Here is a 20,548-nt window from a genome sequence, read left to right as displayed (position 1 = left end):
CCCACCACTCCTGCATAGTTGCAGAGAGCAAGCACACTGTACCTCTTCTGACGCATAGTGTTTCCTCGCCAGCAACGATTTGCCCAGCTCAATGCAAGTCGTAAAGCTGTCGTTACGGGCATCTATTTCTGCTTTGATTCCCTGGTGATTGTTCATCAGCAATTCTACGGAGGAAACATCCCTGAAACAAAACGTCGCTGGTTCAGAAAGCCACACACTCGGTTTATTAAATGCTTTTGCGGTCCACGGCTAACAGAAACTGAAACCTAGTTCTCACTGAGGCAGTAAGCCTGTGATCCTCAGTTGTGCCACCTCCACCCGTAGGTGGGGCTCATAACCATTTTACAGACAGGAAGACTGAGGTGGAGAGTTAGCAGCCAAGTGTGTTGCTGGCTGAGAACGGATCGGAACTCAAGCCTCCTGAGTCCAGTTCAGTCCCAACATTATGCTTCAAGAATGCTTGGTAGGCCTCACCAGCAACAGCCACACGGACGCAGCGAGAGGCCTAGCACGAAACATTTGGCTTGTTGTTCCATATTACCAGTGCCGGATTTACATATAAGCTAAACAAGCTATAGCTTAGGGCCCCACTCTCTTGGCCCCCCCCCAAAAAAATGTAAAGAAAAAACACCTGGATGTACATTTCCAAAATATAAGATAAAAAACAAATAAAACAAAAACTTCATACAGCAACAGTGTTTTGTGTTGTGTAGGCTCCTATGATGTAAGTAATGGGCCCCGCCTGCTAGCCTGCTCCCTAAGATATCACTGGTTTGCTCATTTCTATATATAGGGTGCCTACATTCTGCATGTGCAAATGGCTTTAGATACAGATTAGGCCCATAAATTACCACATAGCATATATTCAACACAAAAAAACAGTGGCAATTGGTTGTTGACAAAGGACAGCTGGACATATAAAGGGCCCCATTACCTTCAGTAGCTTAGGGCCTCATCAAACCTACATCCGGCCCTGCACATTACCTAGGCTTCTCTTGGGCTTCGATCTGACGAATGACATCCTCCATCCAAAGCATGAGGTCTCGGACCATGCTGAAGAAGCGGAATTTGTCCCCGGTGTCTACTAGCCTGACCCTGCGTCCCTCGCAGGCATCAAGCAAGGTCTTCCACGCTTCCAAAACCTCATTTTCGCGCCTTTGGATATCGTCGGCCTTGTCTCCAGCATAAGCAGACTGGAGGCGGGCGGCATCTTCTTGCAGTTGCCTTACCTGGCGAGGGAAGAAAGAGGAACACCCATCAACCAACGCGATTGTTGGAAGGCCTGCCATGGAATTACAGCCAGGGCTGCAAAACCTGGGAGATGAGCAATGCTGCAGGGTTGTGGCAGTGGGTACAGAATACAGCTCCCTGACCACCATGGCTTCTTCTTTCAAAACAAGAACCAAACGCCAAGTTCCTAGCCCTTATGACTGCGAAGATAAGCTTCAAGACATATGGGCTACCAAAACCAGCCCAAGTCATTTTACTGCCTGAGGCAAAGGACAAGATGGCACTAGCCCGATGCCACGTACGGAAGCCAATCAGATTGACTGATGAATCTTACCTGAACACAGGAACAGAGGGCGACAAACCAGCTTAGGTGGCACATACGCACAGCTGTTCCCTCCAACACCTTACCACCACTACCCAACTCCCAGCATCTGCCATCCGAAGCACTGTCTCATTCTCCCTAACAGCAGGGGCGGCCTCCTCTCTGCCATGCTCCACAAGGGCAGCACTGAGACTACGGGGGAGGAAGCTGGCAATGTGTGCTACCCCCTTAGCTAATTGTAAGAAGGCAGGTAGGTAGGAGTAGCTAAAAGTAGATAGAGGTTGGTAGGCAGCCATGGGGGACCACCCTAGAAGACCAGAAAACAAAGGAGAGCTGCTGGCAACCCATATAAAATGCACAATCTTCTTTCTTGACCACCTGAAACCACGCAGATCCCCTGCATTAAGGGGGCTGTGCTAAAAATACTGTCTCAGCATGCACACCTGTGTCCCTAAGGCCTGAATGTCGTGTTCAAACGTTGTATGCATCCTCTGCAAGGTTTCCACCGTGTTCTGGTCCCTCCCAAGCTCCTCGGGCAGCTTCTTGTGTTTGTCCTGTATCCGGCCAAAGATCTCCTTGGCATCGTGGTAAAATTTGTGCAGTTCATAAGAGGCGGCGAGGATCTGCGTTCTCGTGTCGATGAGTTCCAGGAGGTCAGCCCAGGCCTCGTTGAGACCGTCCTTCCACTCGGCGATGGTGGCGGCATCAGAATGTCCGGAGTTGATGAGCTCATCAGCCATGTGGTTGACGGTGTCCACACGCTCCTGCCCAATGTTGCCGGTGTCCCGGGCAAATTCGCGGAATCGCTCTTGCAACATCTGGAAAGAGAGAGGCCATTAAGGAAACGGGCTCCAAATCAAGTGGAAGGCCACTTTTCAGCTTGCTCAGGTGACCATACATTAGAGCATCAGTAATGTTCGAAAAGAGACTGACATCAGCAACACGGGACTGTACCATATGTGGAATATATGCATGTTAGTGTCTATGTGTATGTATGTGCATGCGTCTATGTGAATGATGTACACCTGTTTACCTGAAGGAGCATCTCCACACCCATTGTCCAGCCCAGACACTGAGGTCCAGCTCTGAGGGCCATCTGGCAGTTCCTTCACTGTGAGAAGTGAGGTTACAGGGAGCCTGGCAAAAGGCCTTCTTGGTAGCTGCACCTGCCCTGTGGAATGCCCTCCCGTCAGATGTCAAAAAGCTAAATAATTACATGGCCTTTCATAGACATCTGAAGGCAGCCCTGTATCAGAAAGCTTTCAATATCTGATGTTTTGCTGTGTTCCTTTATATTCTGTCGGAAGCTGGCCAGAGTGGCTGGAGTAACCCATTCAGATGGGCAGGGTACAAGTAATAAATTGTTGTTATTATTTACACATGCATATTATCAAGACTATTCCCATTGCCTGTCAGATTGCGACACTTTGTACAATTTAACGGCAAGGGTCAAAGAAATTGCTTCTCACACCACAAAAGGCCTTTTTTTGTTCCCCGTACAAGTACTGGGTAAAATGACCTAGCTCCAAGGAGCTTAAAGTGCTGTGCGTGGTCCCTGCCACCATTTTGTCCTCATAACAACTTTCTGCGGTAGGTTAGGCTGAGTGTTGGTTAGTGGCCAAATATCAGTCATGGCTAAAAGGGGAATTGAACCTTGATCTCCCAGGTCCAAGTCCAACACTCTTAACCACACCAGCTCTTTTGTGTGTGTGTGTGTGTGTGTGTGTGTGTGTGTGTGTGTGTGTGTAACAGTGTGGAATGCAAGTTTTGGTTTTCATTTCTTGCTCTTTGGCCAACTGGCCTTTCCAACCATGGATGTTACCTGTAGACTGCCTTGCATACTAACGAAATACAGGGGGGGGGGAACGAAATAACTGCAAATTGTGGAAAGCTGAAAAAAATGGGAAGAGTCATCTGATCATCTTACTGTCACATGTTCGTAATCCTGTCCCAGCTCGTGGGACCCGGCCACCACTTCCCTTTCGGCAATCCACTGCTCCAAGTCATCCACTTCGCGGTTCAACTGGAATAGCCTGTGTCTCTCGTCCAGCTTGCCTCTCCTCTCCTCGGCGAGGTCTTTCAGGCCTGCGTACAGCTTGTCTACTTTGGACTGCCGCATGCTAATGCGCTCACTGAGGGGAAGACAACGGAATGTGTGAGAAGAGAGTCAAATCCATCCACTAAAAATAAAAATAAAATTTTATTTGGAGGCACAGTTCCTTTTTCTACTACAAAAGTGCCACGGGCACTGGGCACAAAATTAGGGTTGCCATGTTTCAAACAGTGAAAATCTGGACAGAAAGCTCGTTGAGCTTCCCCTCCCCGCCCAAAGTTGTTGAGCTTCTTTGGCAAATTTGCAAAAAAAAGAGAGGAAGTTTTTGAGGGAAATCGCCAATAAGGGTTTCTATACGTCCAGATATCCCCTGGCATTTTAGTGCCTTCCGCTCAGACACTACTTCTGATGGCAGTATTCCGGTTAAGTCTGGGGAATTCCGGGCGTATGGTAACCCGACACAAAATGGCCACTGCTAGGATGTGGCATAATACAAAATGGCTGCCGCACTGTAAAGAATAGAAAAATGGTACAGGCATGGCACCCCAGCCCCTGCCATACACAGACAGGAGCTCTTTGCCTCTCTCATCTGCTCAGAATGGATGGGAGGGTGAATGTCCAATTTGGGCAACGAGTGAAATGTACAAGGAAGGAGAGGCTGAGCCAGTACAAACAGAAACTGAGCAGGAAGAATGGAGAGTCTCTCGTGCCCTGTGGATATTTTGAGGGGATATTTGAGGGGCTGACCTTTCAGAGGTGCCGTTTGTGGTATTGGCAGGTACCCTGGAGCCTGGGGGGGCACTGGTGACTCCAGGAAGATGCCTAACCGCTGAATGACTAAATGTATTATTTATTTGCTTTAGAGATAAAGGGGGTTACTCATTTGGCTCACTGATTTCAGGTACATGATCCTAAGATATACGGTGAAATTGCTTACAATTTGAATTTTTCTTATTTATGTGGTGTGTTTGCTTATCAGTTAAGAAACAAAAATGTTTTCTCATGCAGGCACATTTAAACTATATTCTCAAAGAAACATGCAAACTATATTTCCTAATTCCCAGAGTCCTAACCCTTTCTGCTTTTTAGTGGTTTTACTAAAAGACAGGTGGATTTGATTTTGGGGGGGGAGGGTTTACTAAAAACATTTTGCTTTATTATTATTTTTACATTGTAACGGTAACAGAAGAGCACGAGCAGCATTGTTAGGCTTTTTCTGTTTGTCAATTTCTTTGGGATGATTTGGATTTTTAGTGGCATGGTTATAATAGGTATTTTTCTGCATGTGTGTGCTCACACATTCATAGCTGCCAAGTCTCCCGTTTCCCCCAGGAAATCCCCGTTTTTCCAGCTGTTCCTAGCTGAAAAAACGGATTTTTTTGTTTTCCCCCGGTTTATTCTGGCACGGCGGCCATTTTGGAACTGGGCGGAGCATGCTCAGAAGCGACTTTTGATGCTGCTCTGCCCAGTTCCAAAATGGCTGCAGTGTGACTTCTGGCGTGGCGGCCATTTTGGAACTGGGCAAAGCAGCATCAGAAGTCACTTCTGAGCATGCTCCGCCCAGTTCCAAAATGGCGGCAGCGCTACTTCCGGTCTGCTATTTCTGGCCCGGTCCCTTATTTCTCTGACAGCAACTTGGCAGGTATGCACATTTCACATCCTGTTGATTCCCCCGAAGCCAAACAGACATCCAGAATTAGTTGTAAATAATAATTATCACACCTTATTGGACTTGGCTCTTGCACCCGAGATGGGGATCTTCAGGCCTGGGGTCCAAATGTGGTCCCTTGTCTCTCTGTCCAGCCCTTGGGACTCTTACCAGTCCATGCCCCCCCATACCACAAGCCACGGCCCTTTCCTAGCCCTGCTCTGCAGCAGCCTTAACTGCTTTTGCCTAGCTGGAATATGTCCTTCATCTTAGACAATGCTTATTGCTTGCCCGGATGGAGAAATGTTTTGTGTGGAAAAAGCTCTGCCTTTTGCATGGCCAGAATATAACCTACTGCACGGGCCTAAGAGTAAAATCCATTGCTCTGCCCATTTCTCCTTCTGGCCCCACCCATGTGCCATGCGGCCCCTGAAACATTGCTTATGATGGAATGTGGCCCTCATTCCGCAAAAGGTCCCCCTGCCCTGCCTTCCACCTTTCCAGTTATTGATGCAATCTGCCAGTGCTGCCTGCTGCCATATTTGGGAAGCTGGCGGCTCAGTAAATTGGTTGCGGGGGTCAAATCTGGCCTGTGGGAAACATCGGCCTATTGCCCCCAATCTAGCTCATCGATTGTAGTGGAGCTAGGATGCCGGAACAAAGTTCACAAAATCTGACAGTTTCCAGTTTTGTTTGTTTTAAAAAGACAAGCCTGGGAGATGTGCGCTAAGATACTTTCCAGACCTGACAGTCTGATTCTACGACTTTTTCCCATGGCCCAGAGGAAAAGGCTCAGATGTCCAGGATTTCCGCCAGCGATGAATGCTATTGATAAACAGATCATCCACATCACTGGAAAGGCTTCTTCCGCAGCCTGAGTGTGTTTAAATTTCCAAAGGAAGCCAATGCAATTTTGATCGATGCATCGCTTATTTCCTGCCCAGTGAACGACAATTTAGGAGCACATGCAATTTGGCAAATCATTTCTGGATCCATACAGAACAGGACAGAGGAGAAACTAACCTTCTCCATGAACCCTTTTCCTCCCAGTTTTCTCTGCCCAGTTTATGCTGAATTCCAGCATCAGCTGTCAAATATATGTACTCATGAATTATTTACCATTTCCTTTGTCGGACTGCATTTGGGTTTTTTTTTCATTTGGCGCTCCCTGCCTCCAGTTTCCTTTTTCAGGGGACAATCGTCTCTGATTTATACAGCTGTTCATCTTGGACTTCTGATTACCTTTGTCTGTTTGATATATATGCCTCCATCTTACCCTTCTTTGGAACCTCCCTGCAGGTCAGTGGAAAGCGTGCAAGCGATACTCTGGATTCTACCTTCGTTCCTTTTCTCTTTTTAATATGCGTTTCTTTATTCCTATTGGAATTTGTAACCCACCTGAAAGGATTCATTGGAGGCTAAAAGGGGTACTAAATGTAAAAAGCACAGCAAAAAAAGCATCTAAAAATATAAAAACACTCTTTGGGCGTCATTTATTTGCAGGCAGGATAGGGAATGTTAAATTTTTATCTGGGTGGTATGTTCCTATTGGCAACTCTGTTGCTCAGGTTGAATAGTATTTCTCCCAGTAGTCTGATAGAAGCCTGGCACTACCGGATAACTGATCAGATTAAAGGTTTAAGCTAAACACAGTTCCCCATGATGTCCAAACTTGAGGGACTGGTTTGTTTAAACTATGGTTACTGAGAGCATACCTTGGCTCCAGATCCAACTTTGTTCTGGAACCATAGCATAGGCAAACCATGGTTTCCTGAGAACAAACATCATGGGAAACTGGGGTTAGTTTAAAAGTAGAAGCTGAAGCTTTCAGTTCTCTGGTGTGCAAACGCAGCATTATTCACATAGTGGGGCACCATTGCTCCTAGTTATGTGTTTACTGGGCCATAGTCTAAGCTTACCATTTGTTTGTTGGTTAGCCAGGGTGAGGAGTGCAGAAAGGAAACTACGCTTGATGGACTTAAATCCAGCATGGCAGTTCTTAAAATTCCTTGGGGAAATGGCAAACTACAAATATAAAAGAGCAACAGTCACCTCTCTGGATGATTGTCTGCCACCAAAGTCCTGCTCGTCTTGGATAGCTGGTGCACTGTCTCAGCATAGTCTTCTACGGCCTGCTCCAAAATCTGGTGTTTCTTCAACATGGAAACTGCACTTTGTTCATCCTAAAGTGGAGAGAGAGAACAGCGTCATTTTCTTTGCATGGCACCATGGTGGAGGGAGTCATCTTGGTGTGCGTAAATAGGGAGGGCTTCACCTAACAAACCCTGTCAGGAGAAGCTTCTGCTTGCAGAATGGGGCTTCCCCCCTTCTTCCCTTGTGCACCCCCCAAATTGGTTCGTCTGTGTGTGTCAGAGAACCCCCAAAACAGGAACTGAGGGGAGGGGGAATTGTTCTGCCTGGCAAGCTGAAATGCTTGCACAGACAGAATGTTTGTAATAGCCTGAAACCACACTCCACCCACAATGCATATTATAATGCATATTTTAAACTACTTTTTAAATTTATACTTGGGCTTTTTGGGGGTCGACTTTTTTAAAGCTTCTGTCTTTGATTTTAAGGCACTGATCGTTTTAATGAGACAAAGTTGCAGGAGGCGTTCACTAACATGCACAGACGCAGGGCTGCCCCTCCGTCATGCTACTGTCTGCTCCCAACTCAGTAATATCCAGAGGCAGACCCACACCAAGATAAGAGGGGGCGGAAAGAGGGCTGAAGTGCACTAGGGTCCAGGAGCAGCTTGGAGGGGGGGGGAAGAGTATAATAATACAATATAAATTCATTATTTCGGTCACAGACCAGTTGCAGCTCACATACAATATCAGGGAAGTCATAAAACACGATAGGGATGCATGTGAATTTGCAATTGGGTATAACAGGGACAATACAGATATAGCAGCAGTTAAAAATATAGAAGTTAAATCTTAATCACTAAAATATAACCTAAAATTGTCATTGAAGGCCTTAGTCATTATGGTAGCACAGCTTGTACCCTAAGTTTTATGGCAGTCGCACAGAATTTGGCCACCCTTAGCGTGATCTCTGGATCCTTGTCCTCTACCAGGGATTTTAGACATTGCGGTTCGGACCCATTTGGAGATTTTTGTATAGCAGGGATGATAAGTACTGAACATATATCCTCGTTGAAACGACAGCGTAAGAAGACGTGACAGACAGTTTCTACCTCAGGGGCAGACTCGTTCCGCGTATGGTTTACCCTCAAATCTGCCCTGCAGTACGGCATATGGCAGCATGTTGAATCTAGCGAGGGTAAACATTTAGGTATTTGTAATTTTGACAGATATATTGCTCCCATTCTCTTTTGCTGGGTGTTTATTCATCTCACTCACGTGACATTGCAGTTCCACATCCCAGATTCATTGGCCAGGGGTGGGGGTAGCAGAGTGAAGGTGCAAAAATAGCCTCCTGGCAGCAACATCAATGCCACTTACTGGGAGATGCCGTGGCGAGGTCAGGGTGGCACAGATCCACCAGTAGAGCCAGTCTGGCACTCTAACTGGTATCTCTTTGCAGTCCTGACCATGCCTCTGCCAAGCTCCCCCCACCTTCTGGTAAACAGGAGCAACGCTGCCACCAGGAGGCTATTGCAATGCAGCGCAACCTTTGAGCGGCACTCTGGGCTTGACAGGTGGCATATGTGCCAAAAGGCTGGGCCGCCTACTAACTGCCATAAATTACTTAAAGAGGGAAGAATATGAGAAGAGTTCTGCTGTACCAGGCCAAACATCATCTAACATCAAACATCATCTAACATCCTCCGCATCAGGGGTTTCAAATCAGGCTACAAGCCCCCTTTCCTGACTATAGGAACTTTGAAAAAGAGGGGCATCTATCCAAACGAAATGGCTGGAAGCTCCAGAAAGATACAAGCCACTGGGGAAAAAAGCAAACACAAGGAAACGGATCCAAGTCAAAAGACAAGTTGTGAATTGGCTGGCTAGGATTTATAAAACAGAATCAGATAAGGGTTGGAAGTGTAAAGAAGTGGAGGGAATGTTCCTCCACATGTGGTGGACATGTAAAAAGGTAAAAGGGTATTGGGAAATGATTTATAATGAATTGGGGGGAAATGTTCGAAACTACTTTTCCCCCAAAAGCCTTTTTTGTTGGGGATAACCCAGACTAAAAATTCCCAGGTGTCAGAAAAGGTTATTTATGTATGGAACTACTGCGGCCTGTGTTTCGTTAGCCCCAAAATGGAAAGTGAGTGAGGTCTCAACTAAAGAGTATTGACAACTTATGAATATGAGCAACTTGCAGATTTAACATATAGAATAAGGGAGCAAGAACAACATACATTTAAAGAAGACTGGAAAACATTTATTGAATATGTGGGAAATAATTGTACACAGTTGAAAATGCTGGCAGCATTAAGATAAATTCAACAGAGTAAATATTTTTTGATGGATGTAAAAGTGGGAAATTGATTTGAATGGTTATAGTAAAATAGTAAAATATGCAGGGATGTAGGAGAAGGGAACTTGTTAGGTATTTCAAAGTTTGTAAAATGTTTATTTGAAATTGTAAGATAGAAAATTTAATATTGTACAGAGAAACAGGTTGTGAATTAGCTGATAGTGCCAGGTCAGGTTGCAATTATAATATGACCTATAACCAAGGCAAGTCAACGTGAACCAAGTAGAGGAATTCAAATACAGTCGTACCTTAGAAGTCAAACGGAATCTGTTCCAGAAGTCCGTTCAACTACCAAAACGTTTGGAAACCAAAGCACGGCTTCCGATTGGCTGCAGGAAGCTGCTGCAGCCAATCAGAAGCCGCGGAAGCCCAGTCGGACATTCAGGTTCCAAAGAACGTTCACAAACTGGAACAATCACTTCCGGGTTTGTGGCGTTCAGGAGCCAAAACGTCCGAGTACCAAAGTGTTCAGCATCCAAGGTACGACTGCATCAACAAACCTGGGATATTTTGTTTGTTTGTTTGCAAAAAGTGTTCACAAACTAGGGCTGGGGGGAAAGGGCCTTCTTGCTCCACCTTAACAAAAACTTGAGAATCCACAGCATATAAAGCATATAAGAGAAGGGCAGCAAAGGAAGAAGATGGGGCTTGATTTCTCTTAAGTGGTTCAATCAAGTTCTAAAACTGACTTCAGCAAGAGCGCACTGAGAAGCACAAGAGTTTTGGGGAACAAATGACAGGTATCTGCTGGCTCACTCCAGCTACCCTGTGCAGTCGCACTGTTTTGCTGTAGCTGTATTTTGTAAACTCACAGAACCTTGACATGTTCTGACTGGGTCTGGGTGGCAGTTATTGCTGGATATCTCTGTGTCGTTAAACATAAATGAAGCCAGACTTTCCACAGGAAGAAGGGGGGGGGACACAAAGAGAGAGAAATAGAAATGTAGAAAAATGGAACCTTTTAATCAAAGCAGCAAAAATAGAAACAGGCACTGACTACTGGAAGATGGATTCTGGGCTAAATGATGCTTATAACTGCACCAAGGCATTAAACTTCTCCATCAGTCAAATGATTTATAGAACCTGAAAGTGATTTCTGCTGGGCAATAACTGTTATTCATTTATCTCAGTCTACCTCTGCCACTCTCTGGGGAGAATTTCATAAAAACGTATGGGGCCAATTGGCGTTGGGCGGTAGAAGAATAGAATTGCAGAGCTGGAAGGGACCCCAATGGTCATCTAGTCCAACCTCATGCGATGCAGGAAACTCAGCTAAATCATCCACGACAGATGGCCATCCAACCTCTGCTTACAAACCTCCAAGGAAGGAGAACTTCCCAGAGGGAGACCGTTCCACCAACAGTGGACAGCTCTTACTGTCGGAAAGTTTTCCCTGGTGTTTACTCAAGTCCTACCTCCCAGAGCTGGAGAAAACAAGCCTGCTTCATCTTCCATGTGACAGCTCTTGACATATTTGAAGATACCAGTTCAGCCAGTTTCAAACCAATTTAGTTGCAACAGTTCTTGATTAAGGGCTGACTCAAGAACTGGATGAACGAAACCCAAAGGGGTAACATGAACGTGTGAATGGGCTGCCGCAGATATAACACCAAATTCACACCACCTCCTGACACAGTGCTTTCCAATGGAGATAGTCCACAGAATCCTAGAAGCTTAGGATGCTGCCTATACTGAGTGGACCATTGGTCTATCTAGCGCACCATTGATCAACACTGACTGACAGCAGCTCTCCACAGTTTCAGGGAGGGTTCTTTACCCCATCCGTACCTGGAGATGCTGGGGATTGAACCTGGCACCTTCTGCATTCAACACAGATGTTCTACCACTGAGCCATGGCCCATTCAAGCTGCTGGTAATGAAGGGGTGGCTCACACGAAGGAAGAGCTGGCTCCAGTGTTAGAAATTGAGATATGAAAGCTAGGAGCTAAATGGCACCTTAAACCTAGGGTACAACAATAGAACGTCTAGGCGCACTTTTTGATAACAAGAATACAAAGCTGAAAACAAATGAAACTGCAGCTAAAATCTTATGTTCCTTTTTCACATGGTCCAGTCCTTCCACTGCCCACCTCCACCCCCAATATTCTTAAGAGGGTCTTTTCGCCAGTCTCCATAGAGTAGCTGGAAGTGGGGAGGCAGAAAATGGTCCTCCCTTTCCTTCCACTCCGCAGTTTTAATCTGAAATCTTAGGCACAGTGCTGTGCCCAGAACTCATAAATGGCTTGCGCTAATGAAATTCCTTGTCGCAAAACACGCCTAGAGCAATGGACGTTTCGAACGCTCGCTGGCTCATACCCGGTCAGATGAAGTTTCAATTTACCTCAGCATTGTCTTACTCTGAGGTGAAGAGGACTTTCCTGTCACCTGTGACCTCCACCTGCTGGAGATGACAGGGACCAAACCTGGGATTTTCTGCATGCAAAGGATGCGCTAGGTACAGGCGACTCCTCACATAAACAGAGGTTACGTTTCCAGGTATCACGCATGTGAGTAAAATCCCGTATAGTAGGGAACACCATCTAAAAAGCCTGTAAACACCTTCTAAACCTCTAGAAACCCTTGAAAAACCCAGCAGCACTCATTAGCCATTTCCCCTTCTCTTTTTGCACCACTTTTACAGTTTTTGAGATCATATGCGAGCTGTCTTTGCCATTTTCACACCTTTTCGCTGTTTAAATAAAATTATTTATTTCCCAGTGCCACACATACGGTAGATGAGGTCACGTGTGAGTCAAATGTGACTTAAGTGGGGAGTTGCCTGCATACCCGTTGAGTTTTCCTGCACTAGATTGCTGTACACCTGATGACTTAGGTAACTGAACCAACTCCACCCCAAGGCAGTGTGTTTGAGATGGTATGTTGTGTTTGTGGTGTCACATAACCCAATCATACATGCAAGTATACCTGAAGGAGCGTCTCCACCCCCATCGTTCAGCCTGGACACTGAGGTCCAGCTCCAAGGGCCTTCTGGTGGTTCCCTCCCTGCGAGAAGTGAGGTTACAGGGAACCAGGCAGAGGGCCTTTTCGGTAGTGGCACCCGCCCTTTGGTACACCCTCCCATCAGATGTCAAGGAAATAAACTTGACTTTTAGAAGGTATTTGAAGGCAGCCCTGTTTAGGGAAATTTTTTAATGTTTGATCTTTTATCATGTTTTTAGTATTATGTTGGAAGCTGCCCAGATGATTATTATTATTATTATTAATCATCAGGGGGACTCCCTACAGGGAGCCTCCCCCCGTCATCCTGACCAGCACTTCACCCAGTGATAGCACAAGCAGCGAGTCAGGAGGAGGGAATGAGGAATGGAGCGGTATGGACGGAGGGTTCAGTGAGACATCCAAGCCCTGACAATGCTCTGGGGAACAGAGCGGGCAGGAAGGGCTCAGCGAGGTGTCAGAGCCCAGGCACCGCCCCAGCCAGCAAGAAGGGAGACCTCTCCTTCCGGCGCCCAAATGGAGGTGCGCACTTACACATAGGGCTAAGGGGCGGCGTTTCGGGGTGCCCAGGCTTTTATGCTGGCCCCGAAGCAGAAGGAAGCCATTGCCGGGTTCTGAAAGTGACTAGGTGGTCATGTTTTCTGCTATCTCTGCACTGTAAATAGTATGCACAATAAAACTCTTAAAGACAGCACGGACTGGAGCGTCTTTACTCAAGAGTAGCCGCAACAACCCCCTGACAATTATTATTATTATTAGAGAGAGCATGGTTGGAATGTGTGCTTCTAATAAGTGTACGGAAATCAGTTTGACAGTACATGCCTATGTTGAACCAGTCCTAAGGACCATTGGGGCCCACAGCTCTATGGAGGGTATACGGGATATTTGGCAACAAAATTGCACCACCCCTCATAAAATGGCAGTTCCCAGAGTCCTTCGAAGCCATGCCAATTAGCCTGGTTTCTAAACTGGCATAAACCGATACGTGCGGATGTCTTCCTGGTGCCCATAGGACACGTCTACTGTACATGGATGCCAACTTACCTTGGCCTTCTCTTCTGACATCATGTAGAGTTCCTGTTCGCTCATCCAGGCTTCAGCCTCCGCGGCGTCAAAGTAGTACTGCTGGGCTTTGTGGGACTCTTCAAGGCGCTTATGGCGTTTCTCCGTCTCCTCTATCAGGAGGCTCCACAGCTGCTGCAAGTCTGCGAGCCGCTGCTGGATTGCTTCGGCGTTAAGGCTGCTGTCTGTAATTATGTTTTGGCTCCTCTCGAAAACGTCGTCGATGCGAGGCTGGTGCCCCTGGATTTCCTTCTGAAGTGTCTAGTGTGGGAAATTCAACACTCGGATTGGAAATAGCTCACAGAACAAACACTTTGAAAAGAAAGACAAGGGGAAGTCATCCAGGAGGGCAGACTCCCATTTGGGAATCTGAGAGAAAGCGAGAGCACAAAACGTCCTGACGGTACCTGTGCTTCCATCAGTCATTTTGGCCCAAATTTCAGCGGGCTAAAGGACTCATTACTACTACGGGGAAGGCAACTAGATGACAACTCGAAGGCCTTTGGGCCTTTATGTTACACTCGCCACAGAGACTGGTATCTCCAGGGAGACTTTCGCATCTTACAGTGTTATCATTTAATACAGGGTTTCCCAACTTTGGCTCCCCAGCTGTTTTTGGACTACAATTCCCATCATCCCTGACCACTGGTCCTGCTGGCTAGGGATGATGGAAATTGTAGTCCAAAAAAACAATATGGAGACCCCAGGTTGGGAAACTCTGATTTATTACAACACAAGATGTGTGTTGGGACCACAGACTTGTTATTTACATTTGCACACTGTCTTTCCACATAAATGGTGCCAAGGTGCCATCCCTTGAGTTTTAGCACCCACTGTCCATGGCAGTAGAGTCTGCGTGCAGGAGAGCCCAATGACAAGCGTAATCTATAGGTTACTTTTCCTGCTTGGCAGGGGGTTGGACTGGATGGCCCTTGTGGTCTCTTCCAACTCTATGATTCTAGTTTGCTTTAATCAGATCTCTTTACCCTGGTCTTTTGACACCTTAAAAGTATGTTTTTAGAACCCACCCTACTCCTGTGACTCTGTGTTTTAACTGTTTTTAATTCTGAATTTTATATTGTAGTCACCAGCCCTGGGACCTGTTGGGGAGGGGTGGGTAATACACTTGATCACCATCTTCCATCCTGGAGGGACGTTAGGAAGAGAGGATTCAACCTCTGACATTGCCATTGATGTCTTAGGTGAGATGTGGGTGATATTTCTGTACCATGGTCTCAGAATCTGTAAAAAGGGCACAACACTTTTGCCAAATCTGACCACAATGCAAAGCGTACACTAAAGGAGGTGGCCAGCTGCCCGGGGAGGGGTGGGGAGAGATTTCAAAAATGGCAAATGTGCTTTCTGGGCTCTACTTGTGTGTTTGCGGGTCAAAGTGATACAAGTACTTCTTTTCTTACCTTCCAAGTCCCGGACTGCAGAATCCGGGACCGGCAGCCATGTGACACCGGAAGTTGCGTCGACGTAACTTCCGGTGTCGCTTTGCCCTTCTATGGGCACCAAAAATGGCCCCCGCCGGCTTCGAAAGTCGCTTGTACGCATGTCAGGAAGTGCATCGACGCAACTTCCGGTGTCGCTCCGCCCATCTATGGGCACCAAAATGGCCGCCGCCGACACCGGAAGTCACGTCTACGCACTTCCGAACATGCGTAGATGCGACTTTTGAAGCCGGTGACAGCCATTTTTGGTGCCCATAGAAGGGCAAATCGGAAAGAAAAAAAATAGCTACCGGCAGGAGAAAATAACGGAGAAAAATGGGAGACAAAGTGATACGGGGGACCACCGGGAAAAATGGGGTACTTGGCAGCTATGACTTCTTTTCGTCTGTCCCCCTGCTCAATTTTGTTGGATGATCCCAAGTTCTAGTATGATGAGAGAAAGTACGCCTAAAGGCCTCCCTTGATAGTCTGCCCATTTGGGGATCATTGTACTACTTTGGATCCAGGCAGATTTAGCCTCTTACCTGATTCTTCTTAATGAGCAACTGTACAGTCTGCAGGTTGTGACCATGATCTGTCGATGTGGCAATGGGCATCCTCTCTCCAACCCACAACTAGAGGGAGGGAAATAAGATGTCAAAGTAACTCAAAGGTATATCCATGGGAAATGAAGGGTAACAGGCAGACCCAACCATTGCAGCTAGTAGCCACTGGTGATCTTATCCTCTATGAATCTAATCTTTTAACTTGGTAGGTGCAAATTATGTGCTACATAAAGAAGAATTTGCTTTTTTGTCTGTCCTGAATCTCCAGCCACTCAATTTCATTGGATGAAATCAGGTTCCATTACTATGGGAGAAACTTCTCTCTATCCGCTTTCTCAGCAAGTGGACTTTGGAAGAATTTTGAAACTCACAATTTCGTCCTCCACATCCCGGTTGAACTGGTGGATCTCCTTGGAGGCCAGCAAATGGGCCTTCCTCTCGGTTAAGGGTTCCAGCAGCTCCACAAACTTCTTCTCCACGACGAAGCGTTTGCTGTCAACTTCGTCGGCACTCTTGCCCTCCTGGCTCAGCGCCTGGGCCTGGCTCTGCAGCTCCTCGATCTCTTTCTTACGAACGTCCATTTGGTTCTCAAGCATCTAAAATGCAGGGAGAGGAAATGAGCAGGTTCACTAGCCATTCTCTTCCAGTGCGATGCTGCAGCAGCAGCCTCCCCCAACCTGGTGCTCTTTGAAGGTTGTTCGACTCCAGCTTCCATCAGCCCCAAACAACTTGTGGGGCTGTGAAGGAGTGTAGCCCAAAACATCAAGAGGGCACCTGGTGGGAGAAGGTTGTGCTACTAGGAAAGTGTGTTGTTGTTATATTAAATTAAAAAATTGTCCAGTAGCACCTTAGAGATCAACTAAGTTTGTTCTGGGTATAAACTTTTGTGTGCATGCACACTTCTTCAGATACCTGTTGTTGTTATGTTATGTGTTCTGTGTTTCAATTTTGTATTTTAATGTTGCAACCTGCATTGAGACCTTAGGGCAGGGGTCCCCAAACCTACCCAGCTTTGGGCCGGATGCCCGCCACGCCGATTGCGTGGTGGAGCGTGCACGGGGGCGTGGGAGCTGTGCATGCGCAAACGCTATTTCTGGCACACTCCCGACCAGGAAAGCACCGAAAATAGCTTGTGCGCATGTGCAGAAGCCTCCTCCGACCCGGACGTACACCGGAAATGACGCTTGCGCGTGCGCACAAGCTATTTCCATCGCTTTTCTGTGTTGGAAGTTGGCAGCCACGCCACACCGCGCCGGTAAGAGCGGGCGGTGGCAGCGGGCGGCGGGGTCCCCGGAGGCCGCATAAAAGCGCCTCGGGGCCTGTATGTGGCCCCCGGGCCATAGTTTGGGGACCCCTGCCTTAGGGTGAAGGGCAAATAAATAAGTAGTAATAATGAATGCTTTAAGAGTGAGGAATTTCAGCCACCTTGGGTGCTCGGTGTTTGGAAAGGCAGTTGTGTAATTTTAATTTTGGAAACAAGGGAATGCATATGTTTATATCTTTCTCTATCTCCAACCACCTCTCCTCGCTGAAAGAAGCTGCTCCGATCACTTCACCTGTTGCTTCTTCAGCAGAATATTGACGCTGGTGAGGTCCTTGCCATAGTCGTCTGACTGAATCTGGCTCTCCAAGCCATTCAGCCACTTGTCCAAGTCAGCGCAGCTCTGGGTGAACAGCTCAGCCTTGTTGGCATCAAAAAGCCGCTGCGCTTTCGTCTGGGTGGTGCTTTCAAGCACTTCCCACATATGGTGCAGACTCGTCAGCTTCTCTTTCACGATTCCCTCCGTTTCGGGTTTTTCGGCGGTGAGCTGCATCCCTTCCTGCAAACGAACAGAAACCCTTTAAGCTTTGTGGGTTAGAACAGCCTGGGGATCAGAAACAAGCGAATCTCAATGTTTTCTTTCTTTCTTTTCTGTATAACAACTAAGCTTGCATGGGTAAGTTTTGTTACTTGAAATTAAAAACCAATTTTTTAAAAATAATGTGAATCAGTTGTTGCCTCGCTGATTCAAAGAGCAGAATTGTGAGGCAGGTAGGCCTTATCCTCTCCACATTAAAGGCTGGAGGGAAAGCTGAGAGAACAGCTGTTCTGCGGTGACTGAGAGGATTCCTGGCTGGAATGAGACTTGAGCCAAGGACTTTAAAGCTCAAAGCTGGCATTCTTTTCTTACTAAATCAGCGAGGCCTCTCTGCAGCCTGGAAACTTCCCTGAGCTTGGATCCTACATATGCATGGAAACGCCAGCCTTTAGCTGCCCAGGTGAAAAACAGAGCAGCTCACTGTCACTGCTCTCACAAGGTAACTGCAGGCAAGTTGGTGGGGTGAGGATTTCAAAACACTTTGTGCACAACAGAAGGAATTATACAAATTCACAGCACTGCCTCGACACATTCCGGAGGATTTCGTTTGCCACATCAAACCAATATTAACCCAAAGGCTTGGCAGTCAAAATGGCGCTGTGTGTCTCCAAAGCCAAATGCTCTGAAGCATAAAATGAGCAGTTTAAAACACACACACACACACACACACACACACACACACACACACAGCCGGCATCTCAGAGACATCTTGTGGGCTTTCACACAGCTTTCCCCCCCACACCTGCTCACCTTTTCAATTTTGTCAAGCCATTCTTTGTTGGAACCAAGCTCTGCCATGAAGGCCTGGTGTTTCAGCCATTTGCTGTGCAGGTTCCTCGCTTCATCGTAAGACATGTCCTGCGCTGTAAGCATCTTCTCATTAATCCAGAGCGACAGCTGGAGGGGGGGGGGGAGAAGAAGAAGAGGGGTATTTTTTGTGTTGTGGGTGCAGATGCCTCAGGGGTGCCTCCTCCAACCATATAACCCCCCCCCACCATCATTCTTGTTGCTCTGAGTGGAAAGGGAATGACAGAATGCATTGGGTGTTATGCCTCTCCTGCGATGGAGAGTTGGGGATAAGTATGGCGACTCTGCTACCTCTGTTGCACCGCCATGTCTGTCTTCATCCTCCTCCTTGTGTTGGAGGGTGAATGTTTGGAGTGGGTCATCTTCCTCACTTGTATAGGCTCTCTGCATAATTCGGGTTCCTTGGTGTTATTGAACCACAGCTTCCCTGGCCATTGGCTAACTTTGGCAGGGATGATGTGAGTTGTAATCCATAAACACCTGGGGACCCAAGGATGATTAAAACTCGTCAGATTCCCCAGGTTGCTAAACAGGTGAGCAACCTACACAGGTTGAGTAGTCTCCCCGCTGCAGACATTGGCTGCATACGTACTATACATTTGAAGCACATTTAGGAAGAGTCTGATAGATCTGGATAATGGCCCATTCTGTCTTCATAGTGGCCAACCAATTGCCAGTGGGAAGCCCAAAAGTAGGTCCTGAGTGCAACAGCACTCTTACCACTTGCGATGCACAACAACTGATACCCAGAGGTATGTTGCCTCCAACAGTGAAGGTAGAACATAACCAGTCTTGGTGGAGGCTGGAGTAGGTAGTACTAGGTACAAGAAAGTCACAGCTCTTGCCTTTGCCTAGGGCTGATGACCACCTGCTATTGCCAACGAGCCTCTCCCAGATCAGAAGGCTCTAATGCCGTTGGCTGGTCTTCCCATTTAAGGTTAAGGAAAGCATGTGGTGTGTTTAGAAAAAGCCGTGTGCTTTGCATCTCTCCAGCCAACTGCCCCAACAGGAAAATATGTGCACAGTTTGCTGCTTGCAGCAGAAATCTCCCACATGGAGATGACCTCGCCTAAGGCGGGCAGAGCAGAGCGGAGCAGGATGGCGAGCCCAGCCGCCCCTGGCTTTGGCCGACAAAGGGCAATTTTCATTCATTCACGAACATTTGCAAAGGTCACTTCATAAAAGGCCCATTAAGGGCGGCAATGAAAGAGGAAATGTTCCGGAATTAGAAGAATCTGCCTTTCAGAGGAAGATAACAAAGAGGCCTGTTCATGGAGCAAGGAGTTTCCTGCTGGGGCCTCTGTCCCCAGGGCAGCAACATGTTCCTACTGGGTGCCATATTATCCTGACCTATGGAAGGATGCTTTCTCAGGCTCCTGTCCTGAAACATCATGAGATAAGAGCTTAGGAAGCTCACACTAAGTCAGGCCACTGGCTCATCTAGCTTAGTACAGTCTCTGCTGACTGACAGTGGCTCTTTGAGGTTGCAGGCAGATGTCACAGATTGGCTGGATGCCAAGGAGTCGTGAGAGGCTAAAACTGGGGAACCCCCCCAAGGGAACCCCCAGGGGTAGAAAGCTCAGAGCTAGGGGATTGGTGGTGTGATGACGATGAGTGACCAGAGGGAGAAGAGGGAGGAGACTGGGAGGAGAAGGTTTTGGAAGCTGAAGAGGTAATAGGGTTTAGTGAGCAGGAAGAGGCTTTGGCAGAGGGCAGTTCAGACTCAGAGGCAGAAGCAGAGGTTAAAGAGGAGGAGGAGGGCCAAGAGGCAGAGATGAGTCAGGCTGGTGGAGAAGCCAGGCTGTCTCCCCTTCCTGGGTCAACCAGCTTACTCCCTCATCCACCTGGCCTCCCAGAACCTGAAAAGGTATGAAAAGGGTGGAGCAAAGACAGACAAGGTGTCTGAGTCTCAGATTGCTTGGGAAGGAACAGGGGGACTAGGTGACTTAAGAGAGCTGTGGGAAGACAGGGACCTTCCTCGTTGGGGCAAGACCTAGCAGGAAGACGTACTGTGCTCTCTAGCCCTGAGCCGTTGCGTTTCTTTGAACAAAGCATTAACTTCGCGGAAGCATTGTGATTTATTGCTGGCCTGCTCCCAACACCTGCCCTGACAGCAGGAAACATTCCCAGCCCGACCAGGAGATGTCAGGGA

The 20,548-nt window shown here is 47.3% G+C and overlaps 1 protein-coding gene across 4 annotated transcripts in view; it reads right to left on the bottom strand.

The window, feature by feature from the left end:
* The window catches only part of SPTBN1 (spectrin beta, non-erythrocytic 1), a 212,123-nt gene that overhangs the window by 26,186 nt on the left and 165,389 nt on the right, over positions 1-20,548 (bottom strand). For all 4 annotated transcript variants that reach the window (XM_035110961.2, XM_035110965.2, XM_035110962.2 and 1 more), the window contains 10 exons: positions 18,340-18,486; positions 17,287-17,550; positions 16,102-16,326; positions 15,710-15,799; positions 13,711-13,989; positions 7,306-7,436; positions 3,480-3,684; positions 1,996-2,370; positions 985-1,229; positions 43-181 (listed from right to left, as the gene is read on the bottom strand). In XM_035110961.2, coding sequence (XP_034966852.1) covers positions 43-181; positions 985-1,229; positions 1,996-2,370; positions 3,480-3,684; positions 7,306-7,436; positions 13,711-13,989; positions 15,710-15,799; positions 16,102-16,326; positions 17,287-17,550; positions 18,340-18,486 — 2,100 coding nt within the window. The remainder of the gene's footprint in view (positions 1-42; positions 182-984; positions 1,230-1,995; positions 2,371-3,479; positions 3,685-7,305; positions 7,437-13,710; positions 13,990-15,709; positions 15,800-16,101; positions 16,327-17,286; positions 17,551-18,339; positions 18,487-20,548) is intronic.

This window comes from Zootoca vivipara, chromosome 3 (assembly GCF_963506605.1).
Source record: "Zootoca vivipara chromosome 3, rZooViv1.1, whole genome shotgun sequence".
NCBI lineage: Eukaryota > Metazoa > Chordata > Lepidosauria > Squamata > Lacertidae > Zootoca > Zootoca vivipara.
Note: the sequence above shows the minus strand (reverse complement) of the source record. Positions and strands in the feature narration are given on the sequence as shown.